This window comes from Mastigoproctus giganteus, chromosome 13 (genome assembly GCF_048544385.1).
Source record: "Mastigoproctus giganteus isolate SK-2022 chromosome 13, ASM4854438v1, whole genome shotgun sequence".
NCBI classification, from domain to species: domain Eukaryota; kingdom Metazoa; phylum Arthropoda; class Arachnida; order Uropygi; family Thelyphonidae; genus Mastigoproctus; species Mastigoproctus giganteus.
This window is the reverse complement of record NC_143587.1, coordinates 78082957-78106897: the sequence shown is the minus strand read 5'-3', so window position 1 is coordinate 78106897 and position 23941 is coordinate 78082957. Positions and strand designations below refer to the sequence as shown.

General features: G+C 38.6%; 1 protein-coding gene across 1 annotated transcript in view; it reads right to left on the bottom strand.

Annotated features, from left to right (window-relative positions):
* Positions 1–23941, bottom strand: part of Itpr (Inositol 1,4,5,-trisphosphate receptor) — a 1293714-nt gene that overhangs the window by 70217 nt on the left and 1199556 nt on the right. Inside the window, exon 53 of the mRNA XM_090387283.1 lies at positions 16063–16262. Coding sequence (XP_090243409.1) covers positions 16063–16262 — 200 coding nt within the window. The remainder of the gene's footprint in view (positions 1–16062; positions 16263–23941) is intronic.

The window sequence follows — 23941 nt, the reverse complement described above, 5'->3', positions numbered from 1 at the left end:
TACATTGGTTCATTATTTTGTTGTAGTTGTTTGCCTGTTATTTTGTTTTTAAGAGCATTAGCAACTAAGGCCATATTGCTCCGGGGATACGCGGTGGTCATTCCCTGACCTTTCTGCATTCTCCATATTTGGTGGTCACGGGCTCGAACCGCGGTCTAATCAGGAAGTGTGTGCTACTCACTGCTGTTCCTGCGCACCTGGCTATGGAGGTGGCAGTTCATTATTTTACATTTCAAACTGGGATATTGCCCTTCAGTATATGACTATATTTCCTCAATGCTATCCATCCAAAATTTATTCTTCTCTTGACTTCCAGCCATTTATCATTATTATAATTTGTCCCAGATAAGTATATGACTACATCTTACTTAATACAAATGATATTAAGAGTAGGAGACCAGGAGAATTACTTAACAAGTACAGGTCACTGTTGTACAAAAGCCGAGAATTAGGGTTGAATTTGAAAGTGTCTGCAATTCTGCCCAGACACGATAGGAGGGAGTATATGATGAGAGCCTTGTCGATCAATTCGGCCTTGGAAAGATTGTGCAAGGCTCAAGGGGTAGAATTTTTTTCAGCCTGGACTGTACTTGTTAATAGGAGAGATTGCTTCTACAGGGATGGGATACACTTAAATAGAAAGGGTGCAAGAATATTTGATGATGCTATCGAGGCAGTGTTAGGTGAGAAAACTGCTAGCTTGGGGGGGAGACAAAGACCAATAGATTGACAGTAGCCACTGGCAGAGGTGAAAGAGATTCTTGCATTGCTTCTATTAGAATGAGCAGAAGCCTGAAAAACAAGATTCAGGATATTTCAGAGACTGCTGGGAGGCATTGCGGTACAAGTAAACACATGGGTTGTGTTAGGGTAGCTAAGAATAGAAACAGGTGCAGGTATACTTGCGTGTACACCAATGCTAGGAGTTTAGTAAACAAATTTGATGAATTTGAGGTATTGCTCAAAACATCAAAGGCAGATATTGTTGGGATATCAGAGACGTGGTGTCACACAGATATAATTAATGCAGAACTGGAATTTGGGGAGTACAACGTCTACAGAAAGGATAGACAGGATAGGAAGGGGGGAGGGGTTATGCTATTAGTTAAGAAACACATAAAAACCAAGGAAGTGAAGCCAGTCGACATAGCTGGACAGTGCAGTGTTGAGTCAGTTTGGTGTGACATAAGCATTGGGAGATCAAAATTGAGAGTAGGAGTGTGCTATAGGCCTAATGACTCTGATGAGTATAATAAGAAACTGTACAGGGAAATAGAGTGGGCCAGTAAATCAGAGAGTCTTATAATGGGAGATTTTAATTTCTCAGACATTGACTGGAATTTGGGGGATGGTCACTCACACACTAGCAGGGCTTTTGTGGATTTATTGGATGATTGTTTTCTACATCAGCATGTTTGGGAGGCAACTAGAGGGAGTAATACTCTTGATTTGATTATCAGCAGTGATTCTTCATGCATTAAGAATCTGCAGATAAATGAACCACTAGGTGGCAGTGATCACAGTGTGCTGAAGTGGGATTTACTCAAAGAGGTAACTACCATTAGGGGTAAAGGGAAGGGTTATTGATTCCGTAAAGGCGACTACGATGGACTGAGACAGTATTTAAATTCTATACAGTGGGACCAACTGATGATGTTACCAACAGCAAATTCAAAATGGGAAGCATTCAAAGAACTTATCTTGGAAGCTACTAGGCTTTACATACCAACTAAGAAATATTGTTCAAGGTTTAGGCCAAAATGGATGTCAGATGAACTAATGAGGCACATGGCAGAGAAATTACAAATTAACACATGACACAGATGATATGATAGATACAAGTTGATATGCAACCAAGTTACAAAGGAGGTTAGGCAGGCAAAGGCAGATTACGAGAAATCCTTGGCAAGGGATGCAAAGAAAAACAGCAAAGAGTTCTTTACTTATGTAAACTCTAGAAGGAAGGGGATGAATCAGATTGGTCCACTTGATATTGATGGGTCAACTGTTGATGATCCTGCTCAGGTAGCTAACAAACTAAATGAATATTTTGCATCGACATTCACACATGAGGAGTTATTCAGCGAGGGGAATGCCAGAGGTGTATTCAACTCTAGCAGTAAGCTACAGAATCTTGAAATAACTGGGAGGAAAGTGGAGGAGAAATTGTTGAAGATAAACAAAAGAAAGGCACCCGGGGGGGATGGGATCTATCCAGTTATATTAAAGGAGGCAACAAAGGAAGTAAGCAAACCCTTAGCCATAATTATGAGAGCTTCCTTGGACTCAGGGGAGGTACCCATAGACTGGAAATGTGCAAATGTGACCCCAATTCACAAAGGAGGATCAAAAGCTGACACAAGTAATTATAGACCTGTGAGCTTAACTTCTGTTCCAGGAAAATTAATGGAGGCACTGGTTAAAGAAGCACTGCAGGATCATTTAGACAAGACTTCAGTTATAGCTCGGCCACAGCATGGTTTTGTTAAGGGGAAGTCTTGCCTGACCAATTTGATTGGATACTATGATGCAGTCACAAAAGAACTGGATGCAGGGAATAGCTTTGATATTATATACTTGGATCTTAGAAAGGCTTTTGATACTGTTGCACATGGAAGACTGCTACACAAATTGGAGCAGTGTGACATTGGAGGCAAATTGCTGCTATGGATAAAGGGGTGGTTGAGGGGGAGAAGACAGAGAGTGGTAATCAATGGACACTGCTCATCGTGGACTAATGTTATTAGTGGAGACCCTCAGGGCTCAGTGTTGGGTCCGTTATTGTTTTCTGTATTTATAAATGATATTGATGATGGTATATCAAGCTTAATGTCCAAGTTTGCAGACGATACGAAGGTTGGCAGGGTTGTCAAGGACACTACTGACACTATGCTACTGCATCAGGATCTGGAAAGGTTGAGCAGATGGGCTGAGAGGTGGAAAATGAAGTTTAACATTGACAAATGTAAAGTACAGTAAACCCTCGCTATTCGCGGGGGTTACGTTCCTGAGAAATGTCGCGAATACCGAAAATGCGAATACTGAGTTATGGCTCCCATAGTAATAAAGGGGTTCCGTTCCAAAGTATGAAATATATAAGAAAAACTAGTCTAAAATTTTGTCTATGTATGTATTATATGTACCTTCATAATATGACTGTACATGACAGTACATAGTGAAATGCAAGCATATGGCATCGAAATGAAAATAAGAAACAATTTAATATTAAATGTAATATTTATTAGAAATTTCAAACAAATCTTTCAAATCAGCGCTTTTGCTTGCAAAAAAAAACATCCCGCCAGTGTGCTATCACCAGTTTCGCTAAAGAGTTGATAAAGAAGTTTTGCCTTTTCACGAATGATGAGTGAACTTAACGGAATTTTATTTTGAATTCGGTCTTCTATCCACAGATTTAAAGCTTTTCCATTTTTTTAAATTTAACATTACGAGTTACAGAGCAAATTTTTGAAGCAATTAGCGCGGTTTCACGGACACTACGGCAGATTTTTCTTCCGATTTTTTGATTGATCGTACCGTTGACTCATTGATTTTATAATGTTTTGCCACTGAGGAGACACTTTCACCATTAGAAATTTCGTCTAATAACTCAATTTTATTTGCTAGTGTCATCACCTTCTTTGATATTTTCACATTTCTCTTTTTATTCGTAGCCATATTTTTGTACAGGTTAGAAAGAACTTGACCACAATAAAGTCACTTTCTTCCGTTAACGCACTCGAAAAAGTCTGTTTTACACTGCAAAACGGTAGAGTTATCATTTTTGTAAGCATATCAATTTATAAATTGATAAATTTATTCAATTTATAAACATATAAATTAAAATCAAACGATGAAACCTTCCATGACTAACACATACTGAACAAGGATTAGCGAGAAACATCCACGCTCGCGATTTTTTCACCCCTCTCCCCCACCCACTGAGCGCTGTTTTGACTGGGAAAGATAATTTTAGCCACGCCCATGTTTTTTATGGCGGAAAATATTCACGGCGTTTTAAAATTCACATTTTTTTAGGTTTCATTTTATATTAAATCGGCGATCGCGAATACAGATACCGCGAATAGCGGGGGTTTACTGTACTACATATGGGAAACAGCAACCCCAGAGCAACGTATCAACTCTGTGGTACTACACTGACAGTGGTAGAGAATGAAAGGGACCTGGGGTGGTTGTGCAGGCAGATATGAAGTTTTCTGAGCAGTGCAGACGGGCTGCAAGAGTAGCTCATGGAGTATTGTCAATGATATACAGGAATTTTTCCAGCAGGGATAAGGAGGTGATTATTCCCTTGTATAAGGCAATGGTCAGGCCACACCTAGAGTACTGTATACAGGTCTGGAGGCCTCATTTCAAGAAGGATGTAGAGCTGCTGGAAAGAGTACAGAGAAGGGCAACAAGATTAGTGAATGGAACAAAGGGGTGCTCTTACGAAGAAAGGCTTAAGTTTTGCAAATTACAGTGTCTGGAGACTAGGCACCAGTGAGGTGATCTGATAGAGGTGTATAAAGCCTTGAATGGTTTGAGCATGCTCAATGCTGATGGGAATCTTCCTCTAGCTCAGAATAATCACCTGAGAGGGCATAAATTCAAATTGAAGAAAGACAGATGTAGGATAGACGTGCGGAAATTTGCCTTTAGCCAGCGAGTGGTTGGTTGGTGGAACAGACTTCCATCCCTTGTCGTGGAGGTTGATAGCCTAAATAAGTTTAAGGCTCAGCTGGACAGGTATTTTGAACGAACAGAGGGGTGAAGTGGAAGTGGGTTTTTTTTTTTTTTTGGATGCATAAGCTTGCTTTCTTGCATCAAATGCCTCTACTAATGCTAATCTTTTCAATTTTTTTTTTTTTTTTTTTAAGTAAACCCAAAACATCAGAGGTATTAGAACTTATAGTACTTAGTACAGTGCTTGGGTTGGAGGTAGAGAAGACGAAACAAGATATTTGTTGACATTGGAGTTGAACTTCTGTAGAATGTAATTTTCAGAAAAAACGTATGAAGGAAGGTTGTTCCAGAAAACGGCAGTTGAATGAATAAATGAGGAAGATGAAAAGTTGGTTCTGTAAGTTTGAAGCTGGACAGCAAATGGATGTTGAATGGTGGCTGCACGTGTTCGGATTGTTTTGAAAGAGAGAATGGGAATTATAGAAGCCAATTCAGAAGAACAGTGCCCATGGAAGTATGTGTAGCAGATGCATGCAGCAGAAACAGTATGTCTATGAGACGGCGAGTGGAGAGACTCTGTTAGAGATGAATCATTAATTAACCTAACTGCCCTCTTCTGAAGGGAATCAAGAAGCCTGAGAGAGGTTTTGGGGACACCACGCCAGATGTGGGAACAATATTCCATGGTAGGGCGGATTTGCGATTTATACAGAGTGAGCAGCTGTTTGGAAGAAAAGTAACACTGAGAGCGAAAGAGAAAAGCAAGTTTTTTAAATGAAGAGTAAGCAATATTTGTAATGTGCTTGTGCCAGGAGAGAGATTAGAAGTCAGGGAAATCCCCAAAAGAGATATATCGTTTAGACTAGAAATTGGAGTGTCACCAAAGATAAGCATAGGAGCAGAAGAATGCTTTTTGCGAGATATAAGACAAGACTGAGTTTTAGAAGGGTTGAAATCAACTAAGTTGTCTTTGCCCCACTGGAGAATTACCTGAAGATCGGCATTTAAGGAATTGGTAGCAGATTTTCGAGCAGTTGAAGCTGATTCAGCAGGGCAAGGTTTCTCAAAATGGAAAGTGGAATGCAATGCGCTATCATCGACAAAACTATGGATAGGATTTCCAGTCAATGGAAGAAGGTCATTAATACACAAGAAGAAAAGAGTGGGGGAAAGAACTGAACCTTGGGGGACACCAGCATTAGTGGAGAAGTTAGAAGACAGAGAGCCATCTACCATCACCCTCAGTGAGCGATCAGAGAGAAAACTGGATAACCAATTACTAAAAACAGTTGGCAAACCAAAAGATGGAAGCTTCTTTAGAAAACCTTTAAGCCAAACACGATCAAAAGCCTTTGAGATGTCAAGAGCAACTACTTGTGTTTCACCGAACCTTTCCATTGAATTAGTCAATAAATGGGTAAAATAAGCCAGAATATCACCAGTGGATTGACACTGACGGAATTCATACTGGAGATCATTGATCAGACGGAAGGTTTATAGGTAGTTTAAGAGTTGGCGGTTAATTGATTTCTCCATTACTTTAGAAAGAGTAGAAATAATTGCAGTGGGACGATAACTGGATGGGAGGGATTTGTCACCCATTTTAGGAACTGGCTTGATATGAGCAAATTTCCAAGCAGAAGGAAAAACACCTTTGGAATAAGAAAGTGAAAAAAGGCAGCAAAGAATAGGATTAAGTTCAGCAGCACAGGTTTTGAGAACAAGTGGAGAAATACCATCGGGACCTGGAGCTTTCTTACCATCAAGATTCATCAAAATCCCTCTGACATCCTTTTGACGGAAGACCATAGGAGGCATACAATGGAGCGTGTTGGGAATGGTGGGAGGTGTTTTACCAAGATCATTAATACATGAGTTGGAAGAAAAATGGAATGCTAGCAGGTCAGCTTTATTCTTGGCTGAAGTGACAACAGAACCATCTGGTTTGGACAGAGGTGGGAGCAGAGATTGGGAAAAGTTGTGGCCAATAGCTTTGGCAAGAGACCAGAATGCTCAGCTACCATTAGGGCAAGAAGCAAGTTTTCTATTCTTAGCCTGTTTAAACTCTAGTTTTGATTGATTAATAACTGCTTTACAATTGTTAGCATTAGCATTAGCATTAGTAGAGGCATTTGATGCAAGAAAGCAAGCTTATGCAGCATCAGCCAAAAAAAAAAAAAAAAAAACCCACTTCCACTTCACCCCTCTGTTCGTTCAAAATACCTGTCCAGCTGAGCCTTAAACTTATTTAGGCTATCAACCTCCACCACAAGGGATGGCAGTCTGTTCCACCAACCAACCACCCGCTGGCTAAAGGCAAATTTCCGCACGTCTATCCTACATCTGTCTTTCCTCAATTTGAATTTATGCCCTCTCAGGTGATTTTTCTGAGCTAGAGGAAGAATCCCATCAGCATTGAGCATGCATGCAGCATTGTTGCGAGCTTTGGTGTATGCAGAAAATGAAACTGGAAAATTAGAAACAAGCCAATTATGATATGCAACATTCTTCTCTTGAACAGCCTTAGCATATTTATTGGAAAACCAAGGTTTAGATATAGGACGAGATTTTAAAGTGGAGTGTGGGATAAAGGATTCCATTCCTGGAAGAATAATTTCACTGACACGATCTGAGCAAACTTTGATGTCAGAAGTTTAGAAACAGTAATCCGACCAAGGAAAAGAAGGAAAGAAGTCTCGCAGGTCATCCCATTTTGCATTCTTGTAATGCCAAACAACATGAGGTTCGGAACAGCCATGAGATAAAGGTTCTATTGAAGAAGAGACAATCACCAAGTTGTGATCTGAAGTGCCTAAAGGATCTCTCACTTCGACCGCATACTTAGAAGGGTTGTTTGTGAGAAAAAGATCAAGCGTATTGGATGTATGATTAGGATTAATTATGATTAGGAATAATTAGGATTGGTTGTATGTAGGATTGTCCGGAATTCTTGTTGGTAAATGAACAATCTGTGCAAGGTCATTAGTAAATGCAAAAGCCTCAGCATCACGACCAGCTGGGTCGGTGTGACTAGAAAACAGAAGCCAGCTGGAGTTGTGAACATTAAAATCACCAAAAAAAATTACCTGACTGTTAAGAAAGTTGGACTGGAGAAAGTCAAGTTGCAAAGGGAGGAAGTCAAAGAGCCCAGAGTGGAGTTGGGAGAACGGCAGAGACAATAGATGAATTTGGCACAATGAGGTAGAATGAATTTAAGCTAGAGAAGATCAAATAGATGAGATTCCAAATTGCCAAGTCTCTGACAGAGAATATCAGAACGGACATATGCACAAGTACCACCTTTTAGGCGAAAGGAATCATATACATAATAATTTGGGCATCTCAGATGAGCAGTAGTTGAATCGACCGATAAATGAGATTCTGTTAGAAAAAGTACATGAGGTTTGGCAGACTGCAAGTGGAAATGGACGTCATTGAGATTAGAATTGAGACCACTTATATTTGTAAAATGAACTAGGAAGTGATTGGAAGGTTTAGATCTTTTCGCAGATAAGCTTGCTCTATTAGTTTCATAATTCATGGTGTATTCAATTAATAGTAAGAAAAAGTCGGAGGGACATGCTGTATGAAGAAATGAAATTTTTGGATATGGCGTACCCATTGTAAGAATATACCCAGATCCTTGACATAACGTGGTCTCGACAATTCTCCCTGCATACAAACTACTCGGACTCCCTCCAGTCACTATCTGGCAGAGTACTGGTAGCAAGATTATACACTAGCTGATCTGGAAGCCTCCTAGATTGTTACCAATAGTTTCGGTCCGGTGTACTAACTAGCGGCCAGCCTGCGAACACTGTTTTAGAGCTGTACCCTCAAAATGTAAGGAATATTGGATCTTGCCATGATGTTCATCATAACCAGTTACTGCTCCTTTAATCATTTCTGAGGCATACTTGTTCATCATTACTTTTGTTTTAGCCATATTCATCTTTAGTCCAAAAACCTTACTAACTGTGCATAACTGAGATTTTCCTCTAATTCTTTGGGATCGTGGCTTATGACCACAATTTCATCTGCAAATCGTAAATGGTTTAGGTACTCTCCATTCACATTGACTCCTTTCTGCAACCAAACTAGTCTTCTGAAAGCTTCCTCAAGGCCAGAAGTAAACAGCTTTGGAGATAGTCTCCTTGTTGAACTCCTTTCTCAATTTTAAATTTATTACTGTCTTTGTCTAGTCTAATAAAGGAGGTAGCGTTCTCATATATTTTCTTCAAAATCATAATATATGGGGTCTTTCCAATGTCCGAAACATTGCCTTATGACATATGGAGTCAAATGCCTTTTCATAATCAACAAATGCCAGGCACAATGCTGTTTTTTATTCATTTGCTTTCTCCATTAGCTGTGATATTACATGAAGGTGATCCATAGTTGAGAATCCTGTCCTAAAGGCCGCTTGCTCTTTCAGTTGATTCTCATCAAGTATTCTTTCTAATCTGTTAGTAATGACCCTTGTGAACAACTTGTAGATGTGGTATAACAAGCTAATTGGTCTATAATTTCCAATTTCTGGTTTATCTCCTTTCTTATGCAGCAAAACTATGATTGCATTATTCCACTCCTTAGGTGTCGCACCTTTTCTAATGCATTTTGTGAAGAATCTTACTAGTTTTTGGTGTCATGTCTTCCTCCCAATTTTAGTAACTCTACAGTAACTTCATCTTTCCCCGGGGCTTTCTCATTCTTCATTTTCTTCAACGCATGTTCTACCTCACCATGAAGAAAATCGGGTATGTCATACATGTTACTAATTAGCAATCCATCTTCCACACTGCTGGCATCAATCCCTCGCTCCTTGTATAATTCTGTATAGTAGTCTTCTGCTATTTGAATTATGCCGTCTCTGCTATTTATAAGTACACCATTGCTATTCTTCAGTTTCAGTATCATTTGTCTTTCTGTATTACTGCTTATGGCTGCTGATTTAAGCCCTTTGTTTTCCCTTAATGCTTGTTCTACTTTTCTTGTGTTAAATCTTCTTATGTCCTCTCTGAGCCTCTTTCTAATGGCTTTTCATAACTCAGTATACTAAATTTTCTCCTTGTCAATGTTTATCTTCCTCTTCATTTGTCGCCTTCGGTTCATCATAACAAGTATTTCTTGACTAATTTTTTCTTCTTTGGATTTCTTTTTACCTATAGGTTTCTTGGGCTTTATCAATTTCAGAAAGTTGTAATATTCTTCGTCGATATCTTGGTCCTGAGCAGTCTGCAGAAGTTCAAACTTGTTCTTAAGTTCCAGTACTGCTCTTTCTCGTCTTCTGTTATCTCAAAGACCTTTGTATTATTTACTTGAGTCAGTTTTTTCCTTTCCTTTCCTACATCTATATTGTGTGCATCTTACCATTCTGCGATCACTTCCAACATTTACCTTATTGAGGACTGTAAAATCATTCACGGTATATCTTCTGTTAGTGAGAATGAAGTCGATTTCATTAGTCATTAATCCATTTGGATTCTTCCATGTCCACTTTCTGTTCACGCCTTTTCTTGAAAAAAGTGTTCATTACTGACAATCCTTGAGATTCTGCAAATTCCACAAGTCTTTCACCTCTTTCATTTCTTTCAGCAATTCCAAAATTTCCTATTGTTCCCCTTTCTGCGCTGTTTTGTCTTTTTCCAACCTTAGCATTGAAGTCCCCCATAATAATAGTGTAGTGGGTTTTCTGCTCATCTAAAAGATTCTCAGTTTTGCTGTACATTTCTTCAACCTCTTCATCATCATGGCTCGATGTTGGTGCATAAATCATTATAACCTTTAGCTTATACCTCTTAGAAATCTTGAGTATTAGTCTCGACACCCTTGGTGATGTACTTTTGAATTCCAAAATGTTGTTTTTTATATCTTTATGGACCAGAAAAGCAACTCCACCTTCGCTCCTTTTTCCATTGGTGTACAGCAGATTTCCACTTGATAAACTTATAAGTGATTCATTTCTTCTTCTTGTTTCAGCCAAACCGATGATATCCCAATTCACATTTTGTAGTTCCTTTACCAGCTCTAATATCCTGTCTTCACCGATGAGCGATCTTACGTTGTAACAGGCTAAATTCAGTTTCTGTGCATAGCAGCCTGGTCACACCCAGAGATTCTTGGCACCCTCTGCTTCCACTCTGATCCTCTTGATGCCGTAAGAGGGGGAGTGAAAGCCGCTGGGGACTGAGGGCCATTTGTTTCATTGCGCTGTCATATGCTGGAGGGTTTGGTCTTTTTCTCTTCACGCTGACCAAGCATCTTGAAGAGAACCACTCTACACGTTCATTGCCACCTACGTGCCGTAACAGGGCTTACCATCGAGAAGGTGTGCATGAGTGGATTTTAGGGAGGCCAACCGTACTTCTCCTAAATCTTCTGTAATAGAAAGATATTAGATCCATCAGTGTTTTAGACTGAATGTCTGATAACACACAGAATACCTGTTCCCCTCTAAGCCCCTTCTCCTTTCATTTTTACTTAATCTGCTGAAAACATCATGAACAGCCAAATGAAGAGAATAAACTTATCTGTAAAGAGATCTAAACCTGAAAAAACTTCCTTATTCATTTTCCAAATATATGTGGTGTCCATTTCCACTATTTGCCATGCTTCATTTACTTTACTGACAGAATCTCAATTACCGGTTGCCTTAACGATTGCCCATCTTTGTTACCCTAATTATTGCTCTATGATTCCTTTCACTTCAAATGTGGTACTTGAGCATAAGTCAGCTTTGATATTTCTATCCAGATTTCCTAATTTGCAATGAATTCGTCAGTGTTGATCCACTGGTGATATTCTGGCTTATTTTACCCATCTATGGACATATTCAATGGAAAAGTTTGGTGAAACTCAAAGAAGTTGCTTTTGACATTTCAAACGCTTTTAATCATGTTTAGCATAAAAGTCTTCTGAATAATCTTCTATTGTATGGTTTGCCAACTGGCTTTTGTAAGTGTGTATCCAGTTTTCTCTCTGACCACTCACTGCAGGTGATGGTAGATGGCTCTCTATCTTCTAACTTCTCCACTAATGCAGGTATTCTCCAAGAGTTCAATTCTTTCTCCCATTCTTTTCTTCTTATATATTAAAGACCACCTTTCATTGACCAGAAATCCTATCCATAGTTTTTCTGATGATAGCAGCATTCCATCTTCCAAAGACTATTAACCCAACCTAACCACACTATGGTTAAGGCCTTAATGGGAAGGATGGGGTTCCATTACTCTTCATCTGAGGAGAGGGGCAATGAGACTAAATGGGTTATGGCTGACCTAGTAACGTCCAGTTACCCCCCTCCCCAGAGCATTATTGAGGGGTGTTTAGGAGATACGAGTAGCAGTCGCAGGGATGCTTTTACACCTGTTGCCACTGCATACATTTCCTACTATCGAAGCATTTCAGAACCCATTTCCCATATTTTATGTCCATGTAAGATACGCTGTGTGCAGCTGCTGGGTTGGGGACTGCACACAGTTTTTGTTATTTGGTTTTTAGGAGCATTAGCAACTAAGGCCATATTGCTCCGGGAATATGTGGTGGTCATTCCCTGACCTTTCCGCATCCTCCGTATTTGGTGGTCATGGGCTCGAATCCCGGCCTAATCAAGAAGCGTGTGCTGCGCACTGCTGCTCCTGCCCACCTGGCTACGGAGGCACCCCACGCAATCAAAGATCCTATTGCGGATAATGGCACTAGTGGGGGTCATATATGAAAGTGAGTGTCCAGGTTGTGGGGAGTGCTATGTGAGGGAAACGAAACGTAGGCTGCGTGATCACTTGGGGGAACACAATAGGGCCCTCAAGACAGCCAATTATGTGGCTTCAGCCACATAACTGGCTGTCTGGGAATGGCATTACAGCTAAAGAAGCCGTCATTGTTGATAGAGGGCATGGCTTTTGGAACCAGAAATGGCTAGAGTTTAAGGATATGTTCGTTCCATTTCCGGTACCAACACACGAGAAATGGACCGTGCGCAGGTGCATAGTTCATGTTATGTACTTGCTGGGGCAGGTTATCTGACAATCTATATGTGTACATATATAGATTGTCAGATAACCTGCAACCATTATTGCTGTTGAAGGTGGCCGCTGCTGAACAAAAGCTCCTGTTTTAGTGGTTTTTAGTAATTTTAAATATCTTTTTAGCACTTTTAATTTTATATTTTATCACATTTTATTCTTGTTATATACCATCTTATTTCATTTTAATTTTATTTTAATATACAGTTTATACAGTCAGTATGTGTATTTTTGTTTAATAAAGGCATTTTATCGATTTGAGTGTTTTAGTAGCATCATAGATGAATCCTGAGAATTACAATGTTCAGAAATTCAAGTCTAATATCAACAAGTATCTACTTTCATTTTCTCAACATTCAACTCATGCATGGTACTAAGTACCATAGGTTCTAATACCTCTTGTGCTTGGGGTTTTTATAAAAAAAAAAATATTCTCCTCCTAAATTTCTCATATAAACTACAAATTACCTGTAAGGTGGGTAGCCTGAGTGACCAGGTGTAAGGGAACATAGCTATATGTGTTTTGAGTGACTGTCGTTTTAAGCCCACATCACTACTAAATACAAATACAGTGCTCTTTCTTATAGTGACAAATGGGCCTGGAGTACTGGGGTCCATAGTTTCAAATACAGATATATACAGTTATACCCAGATATTTATTAACAAATAAAGTACAAATAAAATAAAATATAAGTACAAAAACCAGTAGCTTTCGGACCACATGTCCCTTTATCAACTGATAAGTTAATATAAAATTTGAATACACTACAAGCAAAGTGTCGCACGTTAATCATGCATCATTGTTGTAGCACGGACGTGTGCTGCCTTACGCCAGTGATCATTCATCAATAAAACGGTTGTCTCTAGGATGGGATGCAGACGCATGCCTTTCTGGCGATTTAATGCCTTAGGGTTGTTTATTATGTTTAGTGACTCTAGCCATAGGCGGTGGCGAAAGTGTCGCGCGTGGTCCACTATCTCAAAGTCGCGCTTAGGGTCAAGATCGTGGTTGGTAGCCCAAAAATGTTCTGCGAGCACGGACTGGTCAGTTTCGGCAAGCCGGATTGCTCTGTCGTGTTCCGTGAGGCGATCCTGGAGACGTCTCGATGTCTCACCTACGTAGCAACTGTTACAGGCCTTACAGGTGATACGGTACACTACATTGCTGTGTAAGACAGGTGTGACAGGGGTCTTCACACTGGAGACAAGTGAACGTAGGTTCCTACCGGGTAATTGTACACATTTGATGTTGTAACTTCTAAGGATCTTCGAGATACGTCCTGACACTCCTGGATAGTACGGAATGTAGGTGGACGATATGCCGACTTGCTTCGGAGGTCTTGGGTTGAATGTAAGTTCTTCTGCCTGTAACAAGCATCTGTTTAATACATGGGATGGATAACCGCATCTGGTTAGGTCCGCCTTCACACGGGAGATCTCGTTACGTCTAATGCGTCAGATGCGTCAGAATTTACCTGTAATATGGAAAGCAAATAGGAAAGCGTGGGTTACCAAGGAGTTATTTACTGATTGGTTTGTTAACCACTTTTGTCCTGAAGTAAAACGGTATTGTCAAAAAAACAACTTTGAAGAAAAAGCTCTTTTGTTGTTAGACAATGCTCCGGGACATCCTACTGATCTTAACACGTTGGACACATGCATTCCTGTCAAAGTTGTGTTTCTTCCAGCAAACACAACTTCCCTGATTCAACCACTGGATCAGGGAGTAATAGCATCATTTAAAGCTTATTATCTGCGTCGAACATTAAGCAATTTAACTGAACTAGAGGATAAAGAGGAAATGACAGTTAAACCTTTTTGGAAAAACTACACCATTAAAAATGCAATTGAAAACATTGATAGTTCTTGGAAAGAAGTCACTAAGAAATGCTTAAATGGAGTTTGGCACAAAATATGGCCAGAAGTTGTACTAGAAGAAGAAAATAACATCCAAGAAATTAGAAATGAAGTTATCCAGACGGCTCAATCAATAGGTTTCGAAAATGTCGATGAAGAGTAGATTAGAAATTTATTGAATGCAGAAGATGATGGTTTTTCAGTGGAAGATTTAGAAAACCTTGTTAGCAACGAATATAAAGATAATGAAGACGAAGTTAAAGAAGTTCCTGCTGAAAAAGTGTTAACAACCAAAGATTTAAAAAGGTGCTTAAATGACATTGAAAATGTTTTAAATATTTTTAGTGAAAATGATCCTGATTTAGGAAGAAGTTTTATTGTTAAGCGATCAGTGTTAAATGCAATAACTCAGTATAGGCAATTGTTAAATGAAAGAGAAAAAAAGCATAAGCAATCAACTTTAGACTCATATTTTAAAATGTGATTTCACTTTGTATGTAAGTTGACTGTTTATTTAATAAAACTTTTCTTTGTTCGAAAAAAAAGCTTTTCATTTTCTTTACGTAGGAACGTATCCCTATTCTGGCCATAGTATTTTTACCTCTGAAAACGAAGTTTCGCTTAACGAAGTAATTTCGTGGAACGCATCCTATTTGTTATTCGAGGTATGCCTGTATATATGGATTTTTTCTTATTCAATTTAAAATACTGCTACTCTTTTAGGTACATGAAAAGTTGGCATATTAATGAAATCAATTTTAGACAGGTAGGTGTATGCATCAGTAAGCAAGTGCATTAACTGATGACAAACTGATTAAATTGCAATTTATTAATTACTGTAATGTGTTTCAGTAGTTTAGTTTTAAAGTGCAATACTTTCTCAGCACCTTACAACCATCTGAGGAACATTCAATCCACAACTGGTGTGGAGTATAGACTTTTTTAGATTAAGGATTTTTTTAGATCTTTTTTAGATTTTTTAGACAAATGAATTAATAAGATGCTCAACTGCTGCAACAGCCCATCTTTTGCTTTTTACTTTGCAGAAGCAATTGGTGTCTGCAAGTGCTCACTAACAAAAAAAAAAAAATATATATATATATATATATTTTTTTTTTTAATGAGCACTGCCCACCATTTTTATTATATGAAATGAAAGTATACAGCATTCTTTCTAAAACTGAGACAATTTTCTGGATTGAGTACCAATTCTTAATTTCATATGGAAAAAAAAAACCAAAAAAAAAAAAAACCAGTTAAACTTTATCAGCTTGGCAAAAGGGCACAAAAAATTACTTCTGAGTTTGGTCTATCAAAATGTAATTTGATTTTAAATGTATTTTTATTAGTTTCATCACAATAAATTTTTTAATTGGGAAATTCTTTTGAATTATCCTACATAATTCAAAGATACTGTATTATATTAGCAACGTATAAACAATACAAAATGATTTTCTTTACTAAAAATTTATTTTTTCTATAGTATGACACTCACTTTTGAACTTGGTGCTCTCAAAACATCTCCTATGCCACCTCCGTTCCTTAAGCCTTGATTTAATGTGGTAACAATGCACATAACTAGAGAATCACAAGCTCTTTCTTTGTCAGTTCCATCATCATCATCATCAATTTCAGTTTCAACATTTTCAGAAAGTTCCATAACTGGAGTTTCCTGTGATGGACTAGAATGCTCTCCTATGGACCAAAGGTTTTAATATTACAGAAATGCTTATAAAAATGAAATATAAGCAAGTACTAAAATAATAATAATGAAATGAACTTATTTTAATTTTTAAATTAATCATGCAATCAAAATATGCACTATTTTCATTATCTATTCTAATGGCCAGCAACCTGCAGGCCATCAGAATAGACCTCTAGCCTATCTTGACCTAGAGTAACACTTAAGCTCAAATAAAATCATTAATCATACACAGACTTTTTCTTTGAAGCAGAACCAAAAAAGTATGGTAGGTCAGACAAATGTCAAACTATAATTTGTTGAAAATGAGTCATGCGAAATTGCAGTTTGCTGGCCTTTTATGAAAATAAAAACAAGCACCATACACAAATTGAAAAGTATACAAAATGTATGGTCCTTGAGGTTTGTCAGAGACATTTTCTTAGGTATGACAGGCTAGGGCTTGCTATCTGGGAGTCTGACACATTGATGGAACTAATACTCAGGTGACACTTTGGTCAAGTGAAGCAAATTTTGGTGAAGTCTGGTCATTCTGTGAAAATCACATCCTGTGCTTGCACCTTCAAGCTGTTGGGACAGTTTGTAACCTTGAGTAAAACTCCCATGTGCAAGTCCTGAAATATGGTATCTAATATACTGGAGGTGACCACTCAGTTGTGAACCAAGGTAAGCAGGGGTTGAAGTGTGGCATCCACACCACACAGAGGAATGTTGCCCCTCTGTGTTAACAGACAATACTAGGTGGTGGATGACTCTCATCAACTGGTGTGATACTGCCACTTTAATTATTGGAGGCTTGATCCATGTTTAGTCTCCAGAGAAAAACTCCAACAACCCCCAACTCTTCTATCTTGGAGTACAACTGATATCTTTTGAGATTATAAAAGGCATCACGGCGAGATCCAATCTTTGTTACATTTTGAGGGTACAGCTCTATACTCTATAACGGTCTTTTGCAGCCAACCTGCTGCTAGATAGTTCACTGGAGTGAACCTATTGGTAACTCTCTGGGAGGCACCCAGATCAGATAATGTATAATCTTGCTGCCTCTACTCTGGCAGATAGTGAAAAGAAAGGGGTGTCTGAGTAGTGTATGCAAAAGGGAATTGTTGAGGCCATATTATATCAAAGAGCTGGGTATATTCTTGCTGGATTTATTATTATTATTATAATTAGCCATATGGTGCAAGGAAGTCTGATACTTTTGCTGCATCAGCCAAAAAAAAAAAAATTTCTGAGTTACCCCTGTGAGAGAGAGAGAGAGAGAGAGAGAGAAGTAGAAAGGAATCCCCAAGAAAGAGAAGAATGATGATACCTAGCTCAGGACCTTGGGTGTGCCAAGCCCATACTCATCAGATGTGAGCCCCTGAGGGTATTTTTTATGCTATAACCCAAAATTTCATTACTTCATACATGGCCTCCTCCCCACCTTTTATTTACTACAGAATATATCATGAATAATCAAACTTAATAGAAAAAATTTATCCGGGAATTTTTCTGAAATTTATCTGAAAATTTACCTTCCAAACACTTTCTCATTCATTTCACAAATATACACAGCATAAATTCCCATTTTCAATGAATCCATTTCTACCTACAATCTGCTAACTCCACTCACTTTACTTTTTCTGACAGAAAAAGTGAGTGGAGCTTGGCAGATCATCGGCTGATACAACCAACTGCTCATCTCAGCTGGTCTAATTATTTGCTGTATGAATCCTTTAGCTTCAAAGGTAGTACTTGTGCATATGTCTGCTCTGATATTTCCTGTCAGAGACTTAGTAATTTGGAATCTCCTCTTTTCAGTCTTCAATCTCTCTACCCCATTCTGTAAAATTCATCTGTTGCCTCCATCAATCTCCAAGTTCCACTAATCACTTAGAACTTTCTGATTTCCTTTCTCTGAAGCTTGACTTTCTCCAGTCTAACTTTCCTAACAGTGAAGTAATCTTCTTTGGTTATTTTAATGTTCACAACTCCAGCTGGGTTCAGTTTTCTAGTCACAAGGACCTAGTTGGTTGAGATGCTGAGACTTTTGCAATTACTTTGCACAATCCTAACCACCCAGCCAACACACTTGATCCTTTCTCCACAAACAATGCTTCCACATCCATGGTCAAGATGAGTGCCCTCTAGGCACCTCAGATCCCAACTTGGAAATATTCTCTTCTCCAATGGAGGCGTTCTCTTGTGTCCATTCTCAATTTCATGTAGTTTGGCTACTACAAGAATGCAAAATTTTTATTCTTCTCTTCCTTGGTTGGATCTGTTTTTAAAATTTTCTGATACCAATGTTTGCTCAGATGGTGTCAGTGAAATTATTCTTGCAGGAAAGAGATCTTTTATTCCACACAACAACTTAAATTCTCATCCTATATCTAAACCTTGGATTGGATTTTCAATAAATCTGTTAAGGCTGTTTGTGATAAGTAAGTTGCATACAGCAATCTGGCTTGTATCCAAATCTCCAGGTTCATTTTCTGCCTACGCTTGCAACATTTGTAAAACAGTTATTAATCAGTAGAAACTAGATTTTAGACAGACTAAGAGTAGAAAATTTGTTTTGTGCACAAAATGTTTTGAGAAATCTGTTTTTTTTTTTAAAGATATTGGCGGCAACTTTTCCCCGTCTGTATTCCCACCACTGTTAAAACTTGACAGTTCTATTGCCACCTCAGCTAAAGATAAAGTTGACTTGCTAGCAGCTGACTTTTCTTTTAACTCTTGTATTGATGAACTTAGTAAACAATCTCCACTAATTCCACCTGTGGTCTTCCATTAAAAGGATGTAAAAAGAATTTTTATCAATCTTGATGCCAAGAAAGCCCCAAAGCCTGATGGTGTTTCTGCACTTGCTCTCAAAACTTGTGCTGCTGAGTTTACTCCTTTTTTATGTTGCCCTTTTACACTTTCATATTCCAATAATGTTTTCCCTTCTGCTTGGAAATTTGCTCATATCCAGCCAGTTGCTAGAAAGGGTGACAAATCCCTTCCATCCATTTATTATCCTATTGCACTCACTTCTACTCTTTTCAAAGTAATGGAAAAATCCATCAACTGCCAACTCCTAAACTATTTTGAAATGTTCCATCTGATCGGTAATCACCAATGTGGATTCTGCTGATCCAGTGATGATATATGGGTTTATGTCATCAATCTACGAACAAATTCAATGTAAAAGTTTGTTTAAACTCAAGCAGTTGCTCTTGACATTTCTAAGGCATTTGATCGTGTTTGGCATAAAGGTCTTCTAATGACTGTTTTCTGCAATTAGGTATACAGCTTTCTCTCTGACCACTCACTATGAGTGATGGTAGATGGCTCTCTGTCTTCTAACTTCTCCACTAATTCAGGTGCTCCCCAAGGGTTCAGTTCTTTTTTCCACTCTTTTCCTCTTAAAGACAGACCTTCTTCCATTAACCAGAAATCCTATCCATAGTTTTGCTCATGACAGAACATTGCATTCAGTTTCAGAAATTTCGCCTGCATAAACAGCTTCAATTTTTTGAATATCCACTATCAATTCCTTAAATGCTGATATCCAAGTAATTCTTCAATAATTCTCTAAGATAACTTAGTTAATTTCAGTCCTCCTAAAATTCAGTCCTGTCTTAGATCTTTCAAAAAGGATTCTTCTGTCCCTATGCTTATTTTAAATGGCACTCAAGATTTCTAGACAACAATGCATATCTCTATTAGGGATTATCTTGACTTACAATTTCTCTCTCTTTGAATAAGCACATTATAAATATTGCTTCCTCTGCATCTAAAAAAACTGGGGTTTCTTTTTTGCTGTTAGTGTTATTTTTCTTCCGAACAGCTGTTCTCCCAAATTTACTGTTTCCCACTTCAAACCCACAGGACCAACTTTTTTTCTTCCTCATTTATCCTCTTCAACTTACATTTTCTGGAACAATTTCTCTTTACACATATTTCCCGAAAACTACAATTTGCAGAAATTTAAGTCTAATGCCAACAGGTATCTTCTTTCATCTCTGCAACCTTCAATGCATGCACTGTACTTAGTACTATATATTGCAATACCTTTCGTGTTTGGGGTTTTTGTAAAAAAAATTGTGTGTGCCGAGCATGCATAGCGGAAGTTAAGTGGAACTTCTTTAGGCGAACATTTATCACTTGCCTGAGGATCCTGTATTGACCACATGAATACCACAAGCGACAAATCTGCATGAATGGGAGCCTCAGAGACATGAAATGTTCCGTTACCAAATCTAGTTTCAGCAAGTGCTGTAGCATCTGATGATATTTAAAACCATTTGACTTCGATAGATGGTGCCTCCATAGCCAGGTGGGCAGGAGCAACAGTTTATAGCACACGCTTCTTGATTAGACCGGGGTTCAAGCCCTTGACCACCAAATACGGAGGATGCGGAAAGGTCACGGAATGGCCACCACATATCCCGGAGCAATATGGCCTTAGTTGCTAATGTTCCTAAAAAAAAAAAAAAAAAAAAAAAAAAAAACCAAATAACATAAATAACTTCGATAGAGCCAGAATCTCTTTGTTCTTGAGAAAGCCATGACAGCTGTTACAGGCCAACAATTGACTTACATCCTCATTTGGAAATACCGTTTGAAGAAGAGGGTGATCTCGAGTTGCTACAATCTTCACATCATTCTTGAACCAAAATCATTATCCAGGAATGTATGTTTAAACTGTGCGTGGATGCTTTGGTGTTTCTTAAAATCCTGTTGCTGCTCCTGCTACGTATTATGCCTGCTACATGTTGAATGATTTGATGGAGTACTGCTGGCAGTCGGTTTTGGCTTCTTCACTTTTCGTTTACAATTGGGCTTTGAGGAAGGACTCTTCACCATTTTCATTTGCAGTATCAACTTCCATGACTCCTTCCAAATTCACTTCTAACATTTCTGTGGAGATGTAAGGCTCTAAAGATGTGGATAGACCTTCTCCGACTTCTTTGTTCAACTCCATCACATGCTGAAATTTCTTCCGCTGTCGAAATAGCTTAGATCTCTCCTTTGTACTCAATGGAGGTGGTTTTGGTGGTTGCATTGCATATATGTGCTCTATATGCCTTACAACGCTCACTATTAGTCTTCAGCATATTGAATTATAAATTATTTTCTGTCGACATTTTTTTAATTAAATATGGTGGAGATCAAAGAATTAACATGAAGCAGTCAGTAGGGGTACCAATCGCTCGTGCCTGATATGGAGTGGTACAATGGTGGGGGGATGAATCATTTTTTGTCAATTTTCTTTGTGATTTTTGTCAATCCATGGAGGCACTGCACATGTAGTTGCACTATAAGCCTAACAACGCTCACTACAATGGACCCCCCTGCTTCACGATTGGTTCACTTTACAATCAAATCACGTTACTATGGACATTCCATAACAAAATAACGTTCACTCTATGATATGTAGTAAGCGCCAGTCATTGTGATCACGTTTATGAATTGAATTTTAATTCTTTAAAGGTGATTCTGATAAGCAAAAATAGGAGGAATATTATCCACAGGCTATAAAAGTAAATATATAAAGCACAAATTTACACTTTATTATCTTACTAATTAACAAAATTAAATGATGTGTGAAAATCGGAAGAATATTTTCCACAAATCAGCAAAAGAAAAAAAGGAAAGGAAGGCAAAAAGTCAATTACACTGGGTATTCCTGGGTGGTTACCCTCCCAATTATTAACCAGAGCCTAATGCTGCTTAAATTCAGTGATCACACAAGAACTGGGGCATTCAACCTAGTACAATAGTTGCCTGTTCAGAGTGCCTGTAATGTGTTTACTTATGACAAAAGTTGCATTTTCGTTGCATTTTTTTGTCGATCCATGAAAGAAAGTTACTCCCATCTGAAAACTGATTGGAGCGCACCTAAAGACGTTTCAGTTCAAAAAAAGGTTCCAGTCATACTTCTTTGTATAAAACTCAAATGGCTCCAACATACTTGACACTGTTGCGCATGGAAGACTATTGTACAAATTGGAGCAGAATGGTATTAAGGGTAAGTTGCTACAATGGATAAAAGGATGGTTAAGTGGGAGAAGACAGAGGGTAATCAATGGGTGCTGCTCTTCGTGAACTAATGTTATTAGTGGAGTCCCACACGGTTCAGTGTTAGGTCCACTGTTGTTTTGTATATTTATCAATGATATTGATGAAGGTATATCAGGCTTAATGTTGAAGTTTGCAGATGATACAAAGGTTGGCAGGGTTGTTAATGACAGTAATGGCAGTGTGCTACTGAAACAGGATCTAGATAATTTGGGCAGATGGGCTAAGAAGTGGCAACTGAAGTTTAACCTTGACAAATGCAAAGTACTGCATATGGGTAGAAGTAACCCCAGAGAAACGTACCAACTGTGTGGTACTACACTTAAGGTGGTAGAAAGTGAAAAAGAGATGGGAGTAATTGTGCAGTCAGATATGAAGTTTTCTGAGCAATGCAGACAGGCTGCCAGGGCAGGTCATGGGGTTTTGTCAATGATATATAGGAATTTTGCTAGCAGGGAAAAGGAGGTGATTATCCCTCTGTATAAGGCAATGGTCAGGCCACACCTTGAGTACTGTGTACAGGTCTGGAGGCCTCATTTTAGGAAGGATGTAGATTTACTTGAGCGTGTATAGAGAAGGGCAACAAGACTACTACTACTACTACTTCTTTGTATAAAGGACAAACTGAATTTTGCTGAAAATCATTCATGCAAAATTACAGTTTGCTGGCCATTTATATAAATAAAAGCAGGTACCATAAATGATTGAAATTTAAGGAAACAAACACATATGTGAAAGGTCTTAATATGATGCTATGATGCTTACTACTGACGCTATGTTGCTGCAACAGGATCTGGAAAGATTGAGCAGATGGGCTGAGAGGTGGCAAATGAAGTTTAACATTGACAAATGTAAAGTACTACGTATGGGAAACAGCAACTCCAGGGCAACGCATCAACTCTGTGGTACTACACTGACAGTGGTAGAAAATGAAAAGGACCTGGGGATAATTGTGCAGGCAGATATGAAGTTCTCTGAGCAGTGCAGACGAGCTGCAAGATTAGCTCATGGTGTCTTTTCAATGATATACAGGAATTTTTCTAGCAGGGATAAGGAGGTGATTATTCCCTTGTATAAGGCAATGGTAAGGCCACATGTTGAGTACTGTATACAGGTCTGGAGGCCTCATTTCAAGAAGGATGTAGAGCTGCTGGAACGAGTTCAGAGAAGGACAACAAGATTAGTGAATGGAACAAAGGGTTGCTCTTACGAAGAAAGGCTTAAGTTCTGCAAATTACAGTGCATGGAGACTAGGCAACGGCGAGGTGATCTGATAGAGGTGTATAAAGCCTTGAATGGTTTCAGCATACTCAATGCCGATGGGATTCTTCCTCTTGCTCAGAATAATCACCTGAGAGGGCATAAATTCAAATTGAGGAAAGACAGATGTAGGACAGAAGTGCGGAAATTTGCCTTTAGCCAGCTGGTAGTTGGTTGGTGGAACAGACTTCCATCCCTTGTTGTGGAAGTTGATAGCCTAAATAAATTTAAGGCTCAGCTGGACATGTATTTCGAACGAACAGAGGGGTGAAGTGGAAGTGTTTTTTTGGCTGATGCTGCATAAGCTTGCTTTCTTGCATCATATGTCCCTACTAATGCTAATATACCAATAGAGTTT